This window comes from Aptenodytes patagonicus, chromosome 2, assembly GCF_965638725.1.
Source record: "Aptenodytes patagonicus chromosome 2, bAptPat1.pri.cur, whole genome shotgun sequence".
NCBI classification, from domain to species: domain Eukaryota; kingdom Metazoa; phylum Chordata; class Aves; order Sphenisciformes; family Spheniscidae; genus Aptenodytes; species Aptenodytes patagonicus.
Window position 1 is genome coordinate 16,454,488 of NC_134950.1, and position 21,288 is coordinate 16,475,775.

General features: G+C 37.8%; 1 protein-coding gene across 4 annotated transcripts in view; it reads left to right on the top strand.

The window, feature by feature from the left end:
• Positions 1 to 19,877, top strand: part of TRPS1 (transcriptional repressor GATA binding 1) — a 218,102-nt gene extending 198,225 nt beyond the window's left edge. For all 4 annotated transcript variants that reach the window (XM_076329209.1, XM_076329212.1, XM_076329210.1 and 1 more), the window contains 3 exons: positions 7,988 to 8,110; positions 13,583 to 15,364; positions 15,908 to 19,877. In XM_076329209.1, the coding sequence (XP_076185324.1) occupies positions 7,988 to 8,110; positions 13,583 to 14,644 (1,185 nt within the window). In that variant the 3' untranslated portion in view covers positions 14,645 to 15,364; positions 15,908 to 19,877. The remainder of the gene's footprint in view (positions 1 to 7,987; positions 8,111 to 13,582; positions 15,365 to 15,907) is intronic.
• The last annotated feature ends 1,411 nt before the right edge of the window (positions 19,878 to 21,288 follow it).

Sequence of the window (21,288 nt, forward strand, 5' to 3'; positions counted from 1 at the left end):
TAGCAATTTTTAGAGCAGTTACTAAAAAGGACTGATAAAACCTGTTGCGATACTAACATAATTCTGGTCAAGATGCTGAGAGATGCTGCTGGCAGCTTTTTACTGTGTTAGGTGATAAACTGTGAAAAGAAAACAGGACACAAATTTAGGCAGATTGTAGTTTAAATACTCACAGGCACACCTCAGCAGAGATAGCACGTTACCTTGAGTCAATGTACAGGAGGAAAGGAGAAAAATGGTGCTACACTGGGGGAAAACAAAGACAATCAGGGCTTTCTTCTTAAGCAGCTGCAGCCAGTTCCACTAATGGAAGTGCAAGAGCAGAAACTGGCAGCACAAGGTATGCGTTCGTTTTTACAGATGGCAGTGCAGACAAGTTGGTAATTGAGAAGGAAGTCGTGTACGTGAGCTGTTTGACGGGGGACAGCCCATTACAGTACTTTCCTGTGTAATTGACTCGGTGAGTTATTGGAGACAGAATTTCTATTCCTCTTGAATAGGTTTCAGTTGCTGCAAAATGACGTCATTATTGTGCAGGAAATGTAAGTTTCCAGGTTGCGCTTTTTTTTTTGTTATTGGTGATAATAAAACTTTTTAAATTAATTTTTGGGTTGCCTCCGTGGAGGTCTGTGTTGTACTGCTGGTAGTCAGTGGCAAAATACACCAGAAGCGAGATCACATCATAGCGTGGTAGCTGCTGTTTAAGGCACTGGAAGAGATTTAAGGATGATCAGCTTGTGCAAGTTGAAGGATAAGACCTTAAAAATACATTATATCTAGTAAAAGGTGGTTGAAGAAAACTGCTTTCTAAAAAATCATATTTTGTGTAGAATGATTAAGTAAATATTTAACTCTTTGCAAACCAGACTAACATATAGTTCCACCAGAAAATATTTCTCAGTGTTCATTACAAATGCCTCATACCATAAATATGTATATGTGTATTGATTTAGTCTGTGTATATGTATTTGGTCCAACAGAAGATCACATATAATTTTAACACACAGTGTTTAAAAATCAACTGCCACTAACTGTGGCAAGGAAGTCTAACCTGCAGAAAAAGTTTTATTGTTTCATATTTGTGCCACTGCATTTCTTAAGGAGGAAACTCTGAAATTACCTTTCAACCCTGTTTGGATTAACAAGGAGATACACTGTGAACGACATAATTTTCACTGATAAATGCTCAAATGAATGAAAATTAATAAGTCATTGTAAAGTGTATTGTGATTATTTATGTGATCCCATAGTTGCATGTGCCTCTTAACAGATGATTAAAGCGATGGTAAATTCCTGCCTGTGGAGCTCAGGCTCTGGCTGAAGGTGGGTGCCCGAAGCTGGTTCCCTTCCAGCGCAGTGGCAAAGTTTGGGTCAGCTTTAGCTTGGGGGAGGAAATAAAGGTGAGGAGGTGACGGCAGTGAAGAGATCCAACAGCAAGTGATTTAGTGGCTTCTTTGCATAGCTATGTTTTTCTTAATTTAATAATTTATTTTGATCAGCCATTGTTTTACTTTGGTAGCAATCATGACATCCTAAACTAATATCTTACTAAATTCTTCTTGGTTAGTAAGACACAAAGAGACTGTAGTTCGCTGCCTGTTTTTTGGCGTGGGTTTTTTTTTGAGTAGTGAATGCTGTTGTCTCTAAGGTAGCTTTACAAAATGCAGAGAAATGCTACAAATGCTGGGACAAAATCTACTCATCTGCAATTTTGCTGCTGATAAAAAATAATTGCGTTTTACACGCACATTAAAATATTTACTCTCCCTAAGGGATCGGGGGTAGGATTCTGAAAGTCTGTGCTAGTAGTAATGTTTAATTTAGTGTCTGGGTTTTTCTCCCTCTCTAAGCCCCCCCGATTCCTCTCATTAAAAGTTTGTAATACGGCATATATCATAAAAAGATGCTGTCACAATAGAGCATTAAAAATTCCACTAAACTTTTTATATGAATTAGGTGTGTAATTTTAACTTTCCTCTTGACATTTTTACTTTCTTCCTACCTTGCCTTCCCTGACCTCTTTCTTACGCGTCTTTCAAATGCAGCTCTTTAATGTAATTGTTCTTGAAAATGTCTTAGATGAAGAGTTTGGATTTGGCACATTAAATTGACTTCAAGAGGCATCTGTTAACTCATAGTTAAAGTTGAAAACAACTTCTACTTTAACACTCTGCTTTATGTGTTTCGCTTTTTCTGACAACTTATGCTTTGGGGCCGAATATTTGCTGTGCCTGGTCTATTCCTGAAAGCTGTCCAAGTTACAAAGGGAAGAAAACCCAGTGACTTTCTTTTTAATTTAGACATAGTTACAGCAAAAGCAACTAAAATTTTAAAATGTGAAACTTCACAGGGACATAGTTGTGGCTGTTTTCATGGTTGAGAGAGAAAGCAGTTTTGATTAAACACGTTCAGAAAGGTCTGAGTGCCTCTGCAGCCAAAAGAAATGAGGGCTGAAAGATTCTTTTCCCATCCTAAACACCAGAAAGTAGCGCTTACTCCAACATCCGGATGCTGCCTTGCTGCCCAGGTTTTAAACTTCAATTAATGTGAGCCTCACCCAAACTCAAGAGAACTAAATACCTCCTCATATAAGGAGGACAATACCTGGAAAGACCTAGCAGGTATGAAACAAGAAACTCCTAAATACTCACGGCAGTGCAAATGCCACATATACAGATGTAACCATGACTGCATTACACTATTTTTCTGAACCGTGTGGTAGCAGCCCGACAATTACAGGTATGAGACCAGCTGCTTACAATTGATCTTCTCCCCAGCGGGTCACCTGGCTCATACTGAACCGAGCATGTGCAGGTTTCCTGGTGCCTCCCTTTTGGACCTCCCGCGTTGCCAGAGAGCATCCAAAGCCAGTGTTTTGCCTTTTTTTTCAGTGAGGCATGTATGGTTGTAGTCCCCGACTTTGTCGTTGGAAATAGGTCAGGCATATGCTTATTCTTGGGTAACATTTATGATTTCTCTGCACCTCGTGTTCTGGAGCCAAGATTACAACGTGCTCTGTTTCTGGCACAGTAGGAAAGCCAGAGATGGTAAAAAAATCCACTCAGGCTTCATCATATCGTTGTTGTGATGGGGAAGTGAAAGTAATCAGCAAAAAGACAAGTTTTGTTGTGTCCAAACCAAGAGGGTGATGTAAGAAAAATGCTTGGCTGACGCTTGTGGAGCCTATTTGAGTTTCTAAAAGCATCTTCTGGCAGAAATTTTGAAAACAGGATGTATTTGGCACTAGCAGAGTGTCAGGCACTGTTGCTTAGTCTAGCTAGCTAAAAAGCCACAGTTCCTGAGCAGTTTTTGGCTGTGCTTTTACAATATAGATTTTGCTACATGAAGTTCCACTGAAATAATAACTGAAAGTTCAGTACATTTTTAAATATTTTTTGTGTAACTGTGTAGTGTAGTGACACTTCTACACAGCTACAAAGTTTGAAATCATGTAGACTGTAGAGTCATCTTTTTTAAATCTAAAGTAGTTTTTATGAAAAACAAAGGCCTGATCCTCTCAACATGCCTGAGCGAAATACTTGTTATGGTATTCTCTGCTGTTTCATTGCTTAGCAGAAAGCACTACGAATAATTTCCGTGTTTTAGTGAAATGCTGGTAACTAGTGAAAATCATTTAAGGAGTTAAAAAAAAATTAGGCATTCAGGCTTGACGATGTGTATACCAAGTTTCAGACTTGTTCAATTTGAAACGGTCAAGATATGAAACCATAAAAAATGTGAGTAAATACTCTGCATATCAAGGGTTGTTATGCAATTACATGCTTTCAGCGTGGGTCTTACTGAGGGAAAACAGTTAGTAGAGAGATCTGCAATACATGTTCAGTGAATAATTACAAACTTTCATAGCTTAGCTACATAAAAATAATAATCCACTTGTTGCTTTGCTACTACTAAAACAGTAAAATGTGTGCATACTTTTTTTCCCCAGAGCAAAGCCACTATGACTGTAGATTTGTTAGAAAGTTATCTGAAAAACTGGAAATCCCCTCTGACCCCCACCCCCCAGTTTTGGCCAATCTTCAAATTATAAACAGCTGAACTGATTTAAATAAGGTTTTCAGTACCAAAAAAGAAAATAATAATAAAAAAAAGTTACATCTGGGCTGACAAAAACATGTGCCGAGTTTCAGCCCAACGCGATTTGAGACAACCCTGATATTAAACGCCCAGACCTAGGAACTGGAATGGAAATAGAGACAGGCTCTTCACTGCATTGGCCCCTTCAGGATTTGGGATTGTAATGTAGTGGTTATAAGGCTCCAGATGATTGAAGCTTGACTTAGTAGATACATATTTTAGTTATTTAGACCTTTTTGGCTTATTCTTCCAAGGATGTGTAGGAAATTTTCATGGATAACTCCAGTTAGTGCTAGTGGCATTGATCGCAGACTGAAACCTTTTTATCTGTGGCTCAAACACTGCCATGACTAGTAATGTCAACCCACCTCTTCTGGGCTGCTCTTAAGAGATTATTTTACTGTGATAAGTATGTGTTCACATTTGAAAAAGAGCAAAAGGTTCCATAACAGATTTCTTGAAACTGTTGGCTAGGGTGGTGCTTAGCAGAGCACTTCAGCACGTGGCTGGGTTTTATGGAGGCTGTGGTCCATAGCTGTTGCGCAGACTTTGCTGGATTGGAGTTCAAGTGCCTGTTCCTTTGCGAGACTACCCAGAAAACCAGCAATATTGGCCATTAATATTGACTAGTACAAATGCTGAGTATGCAAAGCCAGACAGACTCATGCAGAAGAAGTATCATCACTAATTAAAATTTAGCACAAAACAAAAATTCAGATAATTTCTATTGGCCAACAACTTTTATAAAACTTGGTATATGGGAAATAAAGGCCTAGGTTTTTGTTCCTTTTTTAAGAAACTGTATTGGTTTAAGAGAAGAGGACTACAGACATTGTAGGCTTTTAAAAACAGCCTCCATTTTTTCTTGCAGACATCATCAGAATTTTTCAGGTGTATTTTGACAAGCAGGTCCGTTCTGTGGTTAGTGGGATCTGGGAGTCAAGAATATTTAGTCCAATTCTGCCACAGTCCTGTTTCACCCCAGGAAATCCATTCTAAAGCTGTGTGTCCCCACTGTAAAAAGCTGTTTCATAACCAAAAAGCTCAACAAAGTAACAGCATTTAAGTTTTTCCAGAGGTGGTTTAATTCTTAATTCATTAGTATATGTAATCTATGTTGGAACACTTACTTATGTAGGGGAATAATCATTGTTGATTATTCTGTAAGGTCCTTAAATAATACAGAAATAAGAGAAGGTAAAGAAAGATAAGATGCAATGCTTAGAGCAGCATGTAAGATGAATTTGCACACTTCGTGTTAAATTTAGGGAAGGACTAGTAGCTGGACTACTTTGAAATTTTAAACAGATAAATAGTTTGTAAGTACTAAACAAACACAGGTATAGGTTTTTGATACATTCAGCTACTACTAGGTATTTTGTAGATTGTTGTGAGCTGTAGTGATTGTATTATTTCATTGGAACTAATGTCCAGTTTGAATCAGATCTTTCTTTAAGAAAGAGAGAAGAAATGAGTTACTTTTGTCAATGTTCTAAAGATACACTAGTTCCATAGCATTCAATGAAGATTTCAGTGTTACTACACCTTCGGTCACCATTCAGGTGTGTACAAACACAGCGTATAAACTAGACCGCGCTCTATATATTTTAAAAGTCTTCCATGACTTTGTAGAGGGTATTTCCCAAATTCAAGGAACACAAACAGAAATGAAAGGGTGGAAAGTCTGACTCAGATTAAGACTCCACTTGGTTAATACACCAGACCAAGAAGCCATAGGCCGACAGACAAAAAGTGGGAATGGAAAGGAACAGTTCTGCAGTTGTATCTGAATCCTGGCCATATACAGTCATTTCCACTTGGAAACTTCTCGCTCTTCAAGTGGACCAAATTGGGGTTAGTTCAGTGAAGCTTTATTGTACTCCTAAGAAAAATATTTCAGCAGCCAGGTGAAGTTGTGCAAGGATATGCAACCACAAAAAGAATTGGGAGCTTCAATTTACTTGTAGGCGAGCGTGACTTCACAGTGAGCTGCATCTCATATACACAACTAGTTAGATGTTTGCTGAAGGACATCAACTACCGTTTAGTTCTCCCCCTAGTCAAATTGAGAAAAACGTAGTATATTACTGCTTCTGATTTAAGAGACAAAGTAGGGGATGATGTAAGGGGGTGAGAGAGAGATTATCTTGACGACAATCTCAATTTTATTGTAACACCTTAAAGTAGCAGAACCTGCTGTACTAATGAAATTGTGTTCTTGGTTTAAAAGGGCAATTGTTAGCCTGACTTTGTGCTCACTAAAAAAATTTCCCCAATCTTGTTAAATTATTGCACTCATTTCAGATTTTTATGGCTGTGTAGCTTACCAGCCCTAGTTTCTTTACGTTTCATTCATTTTCCTTGTATTGATGATTAATGTAGGATGTCGAATGTTAGAGTGAGCAGGCATCAGCAAACGCAAGATCATAATTAGTTTAGCTGACGAGGGCCTCTGATAGCACTTGCATCTGGATGGAAAAATTACCCTATAGGGAACTGGCTGCTCACCAGGTCTTTTTAGTGATACATTGTGAAACACCCGATGAATCAAATGCCCTTTCAATGCCAAGAAAGTGTTCCAGTCTTGAAGCCAAAATTATGTCTGCAGAAAGCTTTCCATTTGAAATGTATCAGAGTACAATTATAACCATTGTATTTTTTTGGCATGAATACCAGTCTTCTACAGTATGGACTAAAGTTAAATAAATTACTTAAATTTTATGAAACCCTGAAATTTTGACTTATAGTGTTAGTAATTTTTAATTTATAATAAAATTAGTTTTCACCCAGGCTGTTTTTCCCTGTACTCACCCATTCTTATCTTAGATGCTGAAGGTTTCTTATTGATTTTTCTCCTTTGCAAAAAGGGAACAGAGTTTAAATTCAGATTTTCTTTTCAGCAAAAGAATTCTGTTTCCTGCTTATTAGTATTTATGCCCACAAACACAGCCTGACTTTTGTTTAAATGAGAAGTTTAATGAAATCATTACTCCATAGAAAGAATTTAATGAGCAGGACTCATAAACGTGTCTACTTTTAAATATTCCTGGGTCATTATGAAAGCTGATGAATGCACAGCTCAGTCTGGTTAAAAATCAATTTGTATTTAGGAAAGTTGTACTATGCCTTCCTTTGCATGACTAAAATAAAATAAAATAAATAAATCTATCCATCGATGAGACAGTGTTTTCTGGGGTTTCGGGTGAAGTTCAAAAGAGGTCTCATTAAGAATACTGTACTTTTATTTGTTTGGCAGGGGTTACTCCTCATTCTTAGTGGGCTGTGGGAAATATATGGTAGCTTATACTGATTTCAGAAGTAAATGGGAAAGACTGGAACTGAATATCATGTATTCAATTAATGAAGTATAATATCTGTTAAAGGAATTAGTATGACGCAGATACAAACTGTAATTAACTGAAGTGGTGGTGTTTCAGAATTCTTGTTACTGATCACACTTTAAATTCAAGCAAACTAAAAAGAAAGAATCTGTTGTGAAATGCAATGAACAAACCAGGAGAAGTTTACAGAATGTTCTCTGTCAGCTTCCAGAGGGGTTTTTCAGAATTTGCTGTTTAGAAACCATCATTAAATGCACAAAACCTGAAGTTCAAAAAGTTAAAGCTGTTATTCTGAAAAGGCTTTGGTGTTTCACACACCTCATCCATCACTCTAGGGTTAATTATAATGAAAATCAGTGGTGCCTATTAAGCACAATTGAACCTGACCTCATTATGGGCAGTGTGGTTTTATACTGTCATTGTTGCCAGTCTAGAGACAAAACTCCTGTGTTGATTTGTCCTAACTCCGCAGCTCATGTGACTCACCTCTGACCTGTTTTTTTTTCTGTGTGGTTTTTTTTTTTTTTTCTTTTTCTTCCCTATTTCAGAGACGTAGAGGCTCGGGTGTTTTTTGTGCCAATTGCCTGACCACAAAGACCTCTCTCTGGCGAAAGAATGCAAATGGTGGATATGTATGCAATGCGTGTGGCCTCTACCAGAAGCTTCACTCGGTAGGAAGAACTTACTGGTTTGTTCAGAAAAAAAGGGGTTATACAGCTAAGCTGGGCAGCTGTGGTCTTGTCTGGTGTGATTAGTACCACTCCCTGGCCTGCAGTTAATTTCCTAACAGGGTTTTGCAGTATGGTCACTTTGGGATCAGATGTGATTCATTATGAAACAGGCTGGGATGCTGTGGGTAGACATGTTTGAGATCACCAGTGATGCATTTAATTATTTTGATACAAAATAAGGGGAAAAGTATTTCTTTTCTGGGAATTCCATTTAAAGGCATACAATATGTAGTGATGAAAGCTCTCTAAATTCAAGAGCCCTCATGTTCATAATAATAATAAAAAAAAGATCCTTAAAGTTAGACATCACATCGATATCAAAAATATCCCTTGCTGTGGTTTTTGTTTTCTTTCACTTCTCTTCCCCCCTTTATTCTTGACAGTAAATTTCCTGGAGATATGGGGTGGTGGGGGTTTTTGTTCTTTCATCTACAGTTCTTATAGTCTGCAGGAGGATTCTGAAATAACTCAACAAGGAAGCTACTCACTTGATGGCACTCATCACTTGGCGAGGGGAAGATTCACCATCCCTCAGGATCAGGCAGGGAATGAGTAATAATCATGGACCGTCTATATTGCTTTTCATCTTACCGACACTTGGCTTGATCCTGAAAGATGTTGAATGCTCTGGTCCAGGTCCAGGAAAGCCATGCTTAAGTGTTTCCTTGGATCAATGCCAAAATGCTCAGAATCTTTTAGATTAAGACCCACTAGTTAAATATTATCCCTGCTATCTTTAATAGAAGTACATGGGAGAGTCAGGTGATGAGGATTTGACTCTAATTAATTAATTTTTACAACATGCCCATGAAGTTAAAAAGTGTTACTATTTTTCAGAAATAGAAACTGAGGCAGCCTTTGGGAGTTTGCCAAGGCAACATAACAATTTAGGCTTAGAGCCCAAATCAGAAATCTATGTTGTGACTGAGAGTGCATATTTTTAAAAACTTTTTTCAGAAATTCCATTTTCAAAAATAAAAAAGCCACTTAGGAAACTATATTTCAAATGCATTAAGACTCCCAAGTGCCTATGCCTATCTCTCTTTAAATTTGAGGCATAAGCTTCTAAATCAATTAATAGTTTCTGTGAATTTTACCCTTGGTCTTGTGTACAGGCCATATAACAATCCTGTCTACTCAAGATCCTGTCCAGACCACTTAATAAAAAAGAAGAAGATTCCAGTTTTTGAAAGCAGCAAGACCATCACCAGTCTGAAAGGTTAGCTCTGTTTGCCATGTACAAATGCAAACACAGTGACATGCCATGTCATTCTGAAGTCAGTAACTGTTTTTAAGCTTCAGAACAACCCAGCCAGTCAGAGAGCATCTGAGCAGGAGAACATGGACTAATGCACGATCTCTGGCCAGCATCTTGGCCAGGTCTTTTTGAAAGTATCATCTTCCTAGAGAGATCTCAAAGTTCTAGATATAATAATCTAATTTAAGGAAATTCATCAGTGGTGAGCATCCACAAAGATTTTAAGGAGGACAGTTTGGCTTTTTAACGTTAATTTGACGTTTGAGTCCAGTTATTTGTAGAACTTCCATCCACAGCCCCCATTTTCCCTTTTTTTAATATATTTTTCTAAACTCTAGTGTTGGACCTTATTGTGATTATTGGTATAACTTATTGAATAGATAAAAGCTACAAGAATCAGTTTTGAATTCAAACATGTAGCACAGATAATTCTTACGAACCAGTAGGAACAAACTAGTGTGCTTCCAACAATAATAATTAGCAATACAACGTCAAACTTTATTTTATGCATATAGAAAGCAAGAAGCTGACACTATCTTTTAGCTCCACTGTTCAAGCATGGCAATAAGCTGTCATTCAGTGGACATTTGACATTAATATCTTCAATTGAAGTTTGACCAAACAAACGCAAATTGAGCCTCCACTCTGCTGTGGCACGATAGCGACTCCATTGTAAGTTGGAGTCTGAAACAATCAAACAAATCTCTCCTTTGGGACACCTTTTGAGACAGTCCCATGCAAAGGGATGCTCTTTAGACTGACACCAGAAAGATGAAAGTTTCTTTTATCTGTCTGCCTGTCTGCGCTTCATGAAAAATTACAGTAAGTAATTGTCATGTATGTTTTTGAATTAAGGAGTCTAGGATGACGCAGTTATTAGGTAAATGTCTGAAACTATAAAAATTCATGGGAATAGAACTGTTCCCTTCTGTGAGCCACCCTGTTAAACTAAATTATGCTACACGGCTAAGTAAAATTCACCTATAGTAGGTTTGCACATTTCATAGCTCCCTTTTGATTGGATTATCACTATCTAGAACTACTGTCCTCATTAACTCAAGAATGTCTATAATACACTTATCTCTAAGGTCCCTTTTTTACTTGTATTTAATAAGAAGAAAAATCTATGGTCTGTCAGATACTACTAGGTGGTAGTGACTGACAACTGTTAACATGGTAGTGATTTCTGCTATAAGTCACATTTCCATTTCTATGATACCCTTGAATAATTTTTCAACGTGTTTTCAAAAATGTTCAACCTATCTAGGGGTCATTTGCATTAAACTTGTAAGGTTTTTCACATTTCTCTCCTCTAATGCAGACAACTATGTTAAGAAATGTGTAATAATATTCCAACGGTCAATTATTAAAATAGTTTTAGTGAAAAAAATGCAGTTCACTGCAAACATATACACAATATTCACATTTGCTGACAGAGAAAGGTATATCCCTTGTCTCCCTAGAATCATGAATTTGACCATTATTACTGTGGTGCTGTTCCTCATTTTTTAATAGCTCTAACTTGGTCATGGAAAACTAGATTTTGTTCCATAGTGATTCCTTGGCCACATCCTCAGGCTACTTCAGTGAGGATTTACAGCACATTATTCTAGGATTAGACATACATGATCTTCTAGTGGAGAGATCACTCCAATTTCCCATGGTATCTAGGAAGTCTAATCACAATAATTTAATGAACTATTTGTTGAATTTTTTTTTTTTTTTTTTTTTTAATTACTCATATAGTTGGGGTAGGGAGATTGCCAGTTGATACAGAGATGGCAGAAAAATCTTTGTGATCATACTCAAGATATTATGTATAACATATAATTAAGGATCTGACATAGAGCATTTTAAAAGTAAAGTTCTGGTAATGTTTTCACTATTTTCTAAATTTAATGCCCCACTGAAAATCAAGAAGAGAGCTTAAACTTTTCTGTCTGCCTTAGCTGCAGCCAAATACAGAAGTGTACAGATACAAAGTGTATATCTATCTGCACCTTACTACTATGAATAAGGAAAATGTAAGTAACTTTACTCCATTGAGTAATCTGTTTTAATCAGCTAGTCAGATGAGTACAGTCATCTGCATGCTGAAGAATTTTTAAGTTGGACCTACAGCCTTTAACTCCTAATGGCATGTACCTTTGAAGAGCCAGAGCTGCAAACAAGTGTGTGAGGGTCCTTAATCACAGGTATGAAGATGTTTCTTTTAACTACTTCCACGATCAGACTCCATACCTGTGGCATGAAGAGTAAGACTAAAAGAATTTCCAAACTGCTGAAAGATTATCTGGAAGCCGTATGAAAATGGTCTGTAGTGTATAAATAAAAGTTTAATAAGAGCAACATCAACAGTATTGTAAGATCTCACACAGCATGTCAGTATGACAGTGATACAATTGTCATAAAAAGGTGAGGAAATTATACTGAGCTTGTAATAATGAGTATATGCTTATGCATATTAATTGGCTATTGATTCTGCAAACTATAAAATTTATTTGCATAGAATTTACATAGAAAATATTCTAATTTTATCTAACATGATTTTGCCTCAACTTTGATCTGTTTGAGGCTGGTTCAGGTGCTGTTTTTCTGCTAAGTTTAAATTTTGCTTATTAAAAATCTAAATCAAAGTGTATATTTCTTCTCATTCAGAGTTTTAATAGAAGGTAAAATCTTAGCAAGTAGCTGCACTGTCTAAAATGTAGTTAACCATTAAGAATAAACCGACCTCAGGGAAATAAATAGGTGAAAGAGGAGAGGAAGATGGCAAGTCAAGAGAGAAACTAGATCTCTACATATAATAGAGTGAGCGCTTTTCCAGCTCTGGATATTTTTATATTAATTCAAAGTTATGAATATATATAAATTATGTTACATTCAAGGTACACATTGTTTTGGATATTGACTGTACGCCAAAATTTAATCTGCACTTTAAAACAATGTTAAAAAGAAAATTTCCAAATAAACATATAAGTGGAATACTGTGGGGGGCACTTTTCTGGCCTCCAACCAAAGTAGGATTATGTGTGCATTTGGATGAGACAAATGGCAACTGCCAGCACACCAAACTGAATGACTTTTAGGTAGTTTTTGTTGTTTTAACATCTGCCCAGTAGAGCAACACATACCGACGTTACAGCACCATCTTTCATTCACATACCATTGCCTTCCTGTTGATGGGTCTTTCAAAGAGGCCTGGCTGCTGTCCTTCCTTGTACTATTTTTTTTCTTCACACAAAAGTATTTTCAGTTCTCGTCCAAATAGGCCACCTACCCTGAGCTGGTGTGGGGAAGTAGCAAATGGAAACAGAAGTCCTTACTTTGTTCTTGCCTCTGCCTCTTCCACGATGCTTTTTTCTTTGCAGGCGCTTTTTTCCCACCTTCAGGGGACACCTTCTCTCCCTCATGACTTAGGAGCACAACATCAGTAACATTTAGAAAGAAGTACAGTAGGGATGAAGGAGAGGGAGTTAGTACCAAAGTCCCAGTTAGACCTATTTGTGCATAGGAAAAGTTTTCCTGGGCTTTCTTCTCCATCTTTCTTAGTCCCTTTCCAGCCACCATCATCCCACTCACCACCACAGTGGACCTGCAGCCCTTTTGCTAGGTGACAGCAGTGGTAGTCAGCAAGCCCTGTATTTGCTTGCATTTTCTGTCCGTGTCAAAGGGTGTGGGTATCAAGGTAAGTGTTACTCAATTCTTGTCATAGTGTGATCTGTACAAACCCCTGCCCGATACCAGCCCTGATGACATGGTGCATACGGTAATGCTAGTGCATAGGGCCGTGCATCTCCCACCTCATCCCCAGCTCTCAGCACCCACTTTCAGCACGTCTCCCCCAGAATTTTTCAGAAGTAAGGGGTATTAAATGCTTTGACAGCTTGAATACTTCATTCCTTTTTAAGTAAACAGGTATAGTATGTCTAAGGCAGTTGACTTAGTTTGATAAAACAAACCAATTCATAGTTTACTTTTAGCATGAGGGGCCAGGAACCAGTATTTGGGTTGAAATTGGGTCATTCCCATAAAACTCTTGTAATACAGCTCTTCACAAAAGAAAATATAAATTTGCATGAGCGTGGTCTCGCAGATTTGTTTAATGTGTCTTTCTTTTTTCCTTTTGTTCATTATGTGTGTGTTCCATGCAGACTCCCAGGCCTTTAAACATCATTAAGCAGAACAATGGTGAGCAGATCATTAGGAGACGAACAAGAAAGCGCCTTAACCCGGAGGCACTTCAGGCTGAGCAGCTAAACAAACAGCAGAGGGGTAGCAGTGAGGAACAAGTCAATGGAAGCCCCTTAGAGAGGAGGTCAGAGGATCATTTACCTGAAGGTCATCAGAGAGAAATTCAGCTTCCCAGCCTCAGTAAATATGAGGCCCCAGGTTCATTGACTAAAAGCCATTCTGCTCAGCAGCCGATATTGGTCAGCCAAACTCTGGATATTCACAAAAGGATGCAACCTTTGCACATTCAGATAAAAAGTCCTCAGGAAAGTACTGGAGACCCAGGAAACAGTTCATCGATATCAGAAGGGAAAGGAAGCTCAGAGAGAGGCAGCCCAATAGAAAAATACATGAGACCTGCGAAACACCCAAACTATTCACCACCTGGAAGCCCTATTGAAAAATACCAGTACCCACTTTTTGGACTTCCATTTGTACACAATGACTTTCAGAGTGAAGCTGACTGGCTGAGATTCTGGAGTAAATATAAGCTGTCTGTTCCTGGGAATCCACACTACTTGAGTCATGTGCCTGGCCTACCAAATCCTTGCCAAAACTATGTGCCTTATCCCACCTTTAATCTGCCTCCTCATTTTTCAGCTGTCGGATCAGACAATGACATTCCTCTAGATTTGGCGATAAAGCATTCCAGACCTGGGCCAACTGCAAATGGTGCCTCCAAGGAAAAGAGTAAGGCACCACCAAACGTAAAAAATGAAGGTCCCTTGAATGTAGTAAAAACAGAGAAAGTTGATAGAAGTACTCAAGATGAACTTTCTACCAAGTGTGTGCACTGTGGCATTGTCTTTCTGGATGAAGTGATGTATGCTTTGCATATGAGTTGCCATGGTGACAGTGGACCTTTCCAGTGCAGCATATGCCAGCATCTTTGCACGGACAAGTATGACTTCACAACTCACATCCAGAGGGGCCTACACAGGAACAATGCACAAGCTGAAAAGAATGGAAAACCTAAAGAGTAAACCTTAGCACTTAGCACAATTAAACAGAAATAGGTTTCCTTGATGGGAATTCAATAGCTTGTAATGTCTTGTGAAGACCTATAAAGCACTTCATATAGAGAGCATGCCTTATCCAATATTAAATCCCTTGTTCTTTTCTTTTTTTTTCCTTTTTCTTATTGTTTTCCTTTTTTTTCTTTTTTTTTTTTTTTCCCTTTTAAATGAGTGGGTTACCAAGAAAAAAAGAACAGTTGGATGGTGGCCAGAAGGGGGAGAAGATAATTATATGGGACACGGCCCACCAAAGCTAGCCAGAATGCAGTGAATCATGGCGAATAACCTTGAGAAAATTTTACCGGACAATTAATACCTTTGCTATTGTGTAAGAGACATAACTGGCAAGAGTGCAAAGATGTGTATATGTATATACTGCTGCAGGGGTATAGTGAACATATGCACATTGTATATAAGAACTAGACTTGTTAAATATACAGATGTTAAAAGGTCATTTTCTTTTCTTTAATTTGGGCTAATTTCTGCCCTACAACATGCCTTAGGATCATTTTGTCCTCAAAGCTTTGGCAGCAATTTCATCTAGATGTTTCTCAGACTCAGCTGATTTTTAGCTACCATTTTATCACTACATTCTTTCTGGCACACTTTAGTCTAGGAGAAGCATTTTGTGCAAGTGAAGTCTCTAATACAGAAGCCACACTCCGGGTTTAATTTGCATAGAACAAGGTAACCTGCTGTATTTTATTTTAATATATTTTTAATATATTACATTTCTAAACCTTAAAGTCTAAGGTTACTTCTCCACAGGCTTAACATTGCTATACATACCAGTCAATCCCTTCAGTAGACTTATACCAGCTTTTGCTAAGTAGCATTAAATGTCTTCATAGTACTTTTTAATACTTAAAGCTTTGTAAAAACTATCCATGAAGGGAAAGCTCCTCAGCATAACTGCTCAGGGAAATAGGGCTAAATAACTAAATATTAAATAATTGGTTAAAGGTGCTGTTAGACGAGCCTCCATGCTTGCTACAAGGGTGTACAAGAACTGACTTTAATCATTTTCATTATAGTGTCCCAACCAGTAGTTTATTATTTTGCCACAGGGATGTAGAAGATATTACAAGCTACTGGATGCACTGTCAGATTAACTTATTTCATTAAAGAAGTTGGGAGAACAAATAGAAAAAACCTTATTTTTCTAGTAAATATTAATGTATTACATTTCAAATAATGGTGCCTGACATATTGAATAATTATTTTCTACAGTGTACGTATGCAACAAAGATATTCCATCATGCATTAGAGTCAGTTCTGGCTCTGCCTCGCTGTTTACATTTGCAAATGTAGCAAACAAGGTAATGAAGCAACTATTTCTATTGCAGTAGGTATCTTTTTTTCTGTGTGTGTGCATTAAAGTTGTAAACGATAACATGAAATGAATGAAATTTGTTGATATTAATGGTATGGAAAAACAAGAAGGAAATGAAAATATTTTTATGCCTACTTAGGAAAAAAAGGGTAGCACTATTCATTCCAAGTACTTTTGTATTCTTAAGCTCTTAACTCACATTGTTATGCTTAAAATGATAAACATATATCCTCTTTTTATTGCTTTGTCTGTGTTTCAGAAGAAACATTTCAGAAATTATTTTGATAAGTGCTGTTTGACGATGCAGCACTGATGTTTTATTGCATTCTGTAGTAGCATTGCACTCCATTTTTACAATATTATGCAGTTGCTTTTTTGTTTTGTTTGGGTTTGTTTCTTTTTCGCAGTGCAGGGTCTTAGTTCCTTATGGTTGGATGGCAGGTGTAGCTCAACTGGTTCGTGAATGTTGCAGCGAATGAAGTTTAAAATGTCTTTCCAATATTATGTTGTCTTTTATTTCTCCATTCATGCATTTTATTTTTTAAAATGTTCTATAAAAATATCTCTGGACTAAGTCCTCACTTGACATTATATGTAAAGGGTCCTATTCTGATCTCACTTACATGCCGCCTTTCTCAGATTTTCATGTAATTGAAACTAAAGCATCATAAAAAAAAAGTTCTTGTATTTAACTTACCTGAATCTCACCACTCTCCCTTCTAGAATTTGGTGCACTTATAAGATACTTAACCAGATAGACAGGGAGGTGGAAGATAAAAGGAGAGGTGATAGGAAATGTCTTATAGGGGTTGGCAAAAGGAAAACCAGGGAGGAACTGGCCTAAACGTCCAGCACTTTGATAGTCTTTTGAAAAATAATGTGCCTAAAGCAGCCGGCAACGAACATCACCATGCATGAGAAGCACTTACACAGCTGATCACCAAAGGTCTTGCTGACCTTGGCAGTATTTTAGGTGTTACATTTTCGCACAGATGAAACGTTATTGCACAGTTTCTCTGATTTATTAGGCACAGACAGGCTATTGTTCAGCATTAGGCTCGCATTCCTTCCTGCTACACCCATTGCTTCTATACTGGTAAGCAGCGTACGGAAAGTCCCGCTCAATCTGTTCGCGATTGAGTTCTATAACCCTTCAATAGTGTTCTAGGTTAGCAAAGGATATTGGGCCACATTCTTCTTCTTCTATTTTTTAGATGAATCTCCTGCTTGATACCAGTGCCGGACAAAGTCTGGTTATGTTTTTACTATTGTTCTCCAATAATAAGTTCTGACTTGGTTTTTGTGGATTTATTTTTGTTGGGTATTTTTTTGTTTCTTTTTTTTCTGTGGGGACTGAAATAGATTGCCCTCGTTTTGTTATGTCAGGGTCCAGTGTGTGTCCTTTTCAGCTTTTCCAAGAAACATGTTAGACTCACTAAGCAGTGATTTTTATCAGCTTCAGAGGTAGCTGCCTGCCAATTATCAATAGTTACTGGTTTGACTTACTTCTTCTAAGACCTACCAGTTCCTGTGGCTTCTTCATTGATGGAAGCTGCATCTTCATGGCAAAATATTTTATGGGGGACATGCGCATTATAAGACTTGAGCACCACCCTGTACTCTGTAACACCTCTTGCTAAACTCAGAAGCAGAGGCCGATAACAGGAAATACACATATATCAGGGTTTGGGGATGAGGAGAAATGAAATCTTATGAGTGCAAAGAACAAGACAGATTTTGGAATGTTAGTATTGCACACCTAGATGGTGCAAATAAAATTTGAAAAAAGTTCATTGTTCTTGCCATGACATATTGAGATGTTCTAAGATTTCTGCTTTGTAAGAAATGGGATTTTGCCATAGCCTGTTCTCTTTGATTGGCGGGGGGGGGGGCACATTTTTTTTTCTTAACAGAGAGGTGACTCCATCCCTCTTCCCGACCCCCTCACAGTGGATATTAATCAAAAGCAAAATAAAGCCTGACATTGAAAAAGAATAATCTTATTTAATAACTCTAGGTAGAAACCAGTGTTAGCACACACAAGTAATTACTGCACCCACTGCATTTCGATCAACTTACAGCACTAAAAATTAAACTTTCAAAGAATCGTTCTTTGTTCTCAACTTGCCGGTGTCTGCAAGGTGTTGTACTTCTCTTACTAAGGAACGGTAGTTTGAGATCTTAAAATGTATCTCAAACTGGATCACAAAATAAGTAGATGGTTGAAAACCAGAGGACTTGTGGTGCCTGTCAGTAATCAGATTGCAGAACAGGAACAATGTTTCCATTAACACTCTGTATAAGGGGAACCGTCATGCAGCATCTTCTGCAAATCGGACCGTCTCTAAGCTATCGCTTCGTGGCTGCTGCCCCCTAGGTTAATGCAGCGGGAGAGGAAGGTTTTCTGGAGCACAGTTTGCGTTCAGGTGCTAAACTCAGAGTGCTTTCCAAAAGAAGTTTTGCACCTAATTGCCACTGTGCTGATGAAGCTCCCCCCTTAATTTTTCGTGGACCATCCAGAAAGTGGGGGGGAGGAACACTGGATACTTGTATCTTGGTTTTGCCTGGAAAATGTACTGCTACATATTGTGATAGTTTTAAAGAGAGAGAACATAGAGACATCTCAAAAAGTTGAGGCGTGCTGTGGGCGAGAGATTATTTTTGCAGTTAGAGGGGCAACAAGGCAAAAGTGAACGATACTAATTGTATACAGTGCTGAAACGTAGTGGTTGTGCAATGGGGAGACCTGATTTGGCAACCGTGGATTAGTCCTCAGTTCAGGGACGCACTTTCAAGTCCATCTTTGAACTGGTCAGTGTTGCTTCGTAGTCATAACTACTTGCTTTATGTGCTAAGGATGTTGTCTACCATCTGCTTTTTGCCCAGGATGTCTAAATATATTCCCGTTCTTGCTCCTGTATTGATTTTTCTTGGCTGACTTAACATGCTAATTCCTAATACTGGTCAGGAAAAGCCAAAGAGATTAGAAGTTCACTTCTGTTCAGCCAGAAGGGTAGATATATTTCCTTCTGCTTCTGTGGAGACAGTTATGCTTGGCAAAGAATAGCGAGCAATTTGTCAATGTATCCCGAATGTGATAGATAAGTGAGAAATCCCTTCTAAACTTTTATATAAAGTTAAGATGGGCCAAGTAGAATGATTTACATAATTCCCTCACCCCGGAATAGGATTCCTCCCTACCCTCTTCCTCACAATTTCATTTCATTCAGCCAGCTCTGGAAAGCTGGCAGTCAGTGAGACGCTACCTATATAGAAATCACATATACCCCAAATTAGCTCTTTTTAAGAAGATAAAAGACAATGATTTAATGGCTGCCAGCCAGATAAATACCAGTTTCATTTGTTTTTTGAGTACACTGAGTAAAGTAAAATTCTTAGAATAAACATTGTAACAGCAACCACAGTTTTCCCTTCCTATCATTTTGGCCACTGAGCTCTATGTAGAAGGAGAACAGGAGAAAAGGAAACATCTCAAAATGCCATTGTAAATTTAGCTTATAGAAAATTCACCAGCAGGAAAAGGAAAAAAAAAAAAAGTAAAAAAAAAAGTACTTCATAAAGAATGACTTCATGTTGCTAAAAACCATCATTAAACTTGTAGCCCTGATTTGACTCTAGAATGTTGGCTCTTAATGTTTTGTCCTTACAACACATGGATGTGTTTTTTGTTTTGTTTTGTTTTGGGTTTTTTGTTTTGTTTTGTTTTGTTTTTTGGTTTTCATAGTGCATGTTCATTTCTACTCACAAACATGTTCTTGGTGTATTTCTTATGCAAACAATCTTCAGGCAGCAAAGATGTCTGTTACATCTAAACTTGAATAATAAAGTTTTACCACCAGTTATAAATCAGATTCATGTCATTGTTTCTGGGGAGAATGTAATGTCATAGTGGCACTACACCATAGCGGGGTTGGGGAGGAAAACAATCTGGAGCTGAGCTGCTCTGAGAGCACGACAGGGCCTGACAGCATCTATGAGTAACAGCTGGTGATTACGGCTGAAAGGCAAAGGCAGCATTGCCCAAACAGTAAATGCATGAAAAGGAGAGGAGCTCCTTCATAAATAGATTAGCCCTATTGCAGTCCTTGTACATTAAGGACTCTAGATGTGATCCAAAACTCATTCAAGTTAATGACAGGATTTAGAGTGAAAGTCTGTTTCAGTGGGGTTTGAACGTTTTTTAATACTCCAGCAGCCTGGCATTACATTACTGGTTTTATTCTGCTGCCCCAAGGAGGAGCAAATATTGGAGTGACTTTGAGAAAGTACCTAAGAAAGGCTGATACTGAAATGTGATAGGTACCCCAGGGTTACGAAGTCTACCTTTCACACAAAGTCCATGGTGGTCTTTAAATAATCCCTGATACACAGGACCGTGGTTTCGCATCATGCCCACAACTCCTCCAGGAAATCCTGCTCGCTCCCATCGCAGAGATCATTGACCCAATGGTGACTCAAGAACAGAGAGTACCACCTACAACATTGCCACCACCACTTCCTCCGGCAACCTCGGAGGTTTCCTCAGAGATCCCGAATCGAAGCACTGACCAAATCAGCTCAGCTTGGCATTTCTGTTCAGATGAGCTCACAGCCCAGGGTGGTATGGCTCCCGGCCATCATTTCCATTATGCTGTAATTTCCTTTCTCCATAGGTTTTGTCTCATCTACATGGTTGAGAGACTGTTCACTCTCATACAAAATACTGTTTTAAAGTAATACAAAATGGTAAAATCTGTTTATAATGTTAGAGTACAAATGTTCTAGAGCTTAATTTTAAAAGAACCGTGCCAGAAATAACTTCCCCCTGCAATTTATTCTTCCAGTGAATTCAGATGCAGACCCTATGCATTTTCAGTCTCTTTTTAATTTCCTGAGATTAATAAAAATAATAACTGTAGTAAAGAGAAAATAAAAAAAAAAAGCTTTCAAAGGCAGGGGGAACCAGTTTTGGAGACATCAACTTTATGTTTAATATTTATCCATTTTGAAAAGGATGCTATATGCAAAAGCTAGTCAATATGCATTGTGTAAGACTGTGTATATACATACATACTCTGTATATATATATATATAAAAAAGCATATATATACAAACTGTTGATACATATACAGAGATATACATATACAGAGATATATACACACATATATACATATACATATACATATACATACACAGATTTTTTTTTTAATATGTATACAGAGAAAACGTTAAATAATCAAATATTTTCACCTGTTTTAAGAACATCTTTTGAGGATAA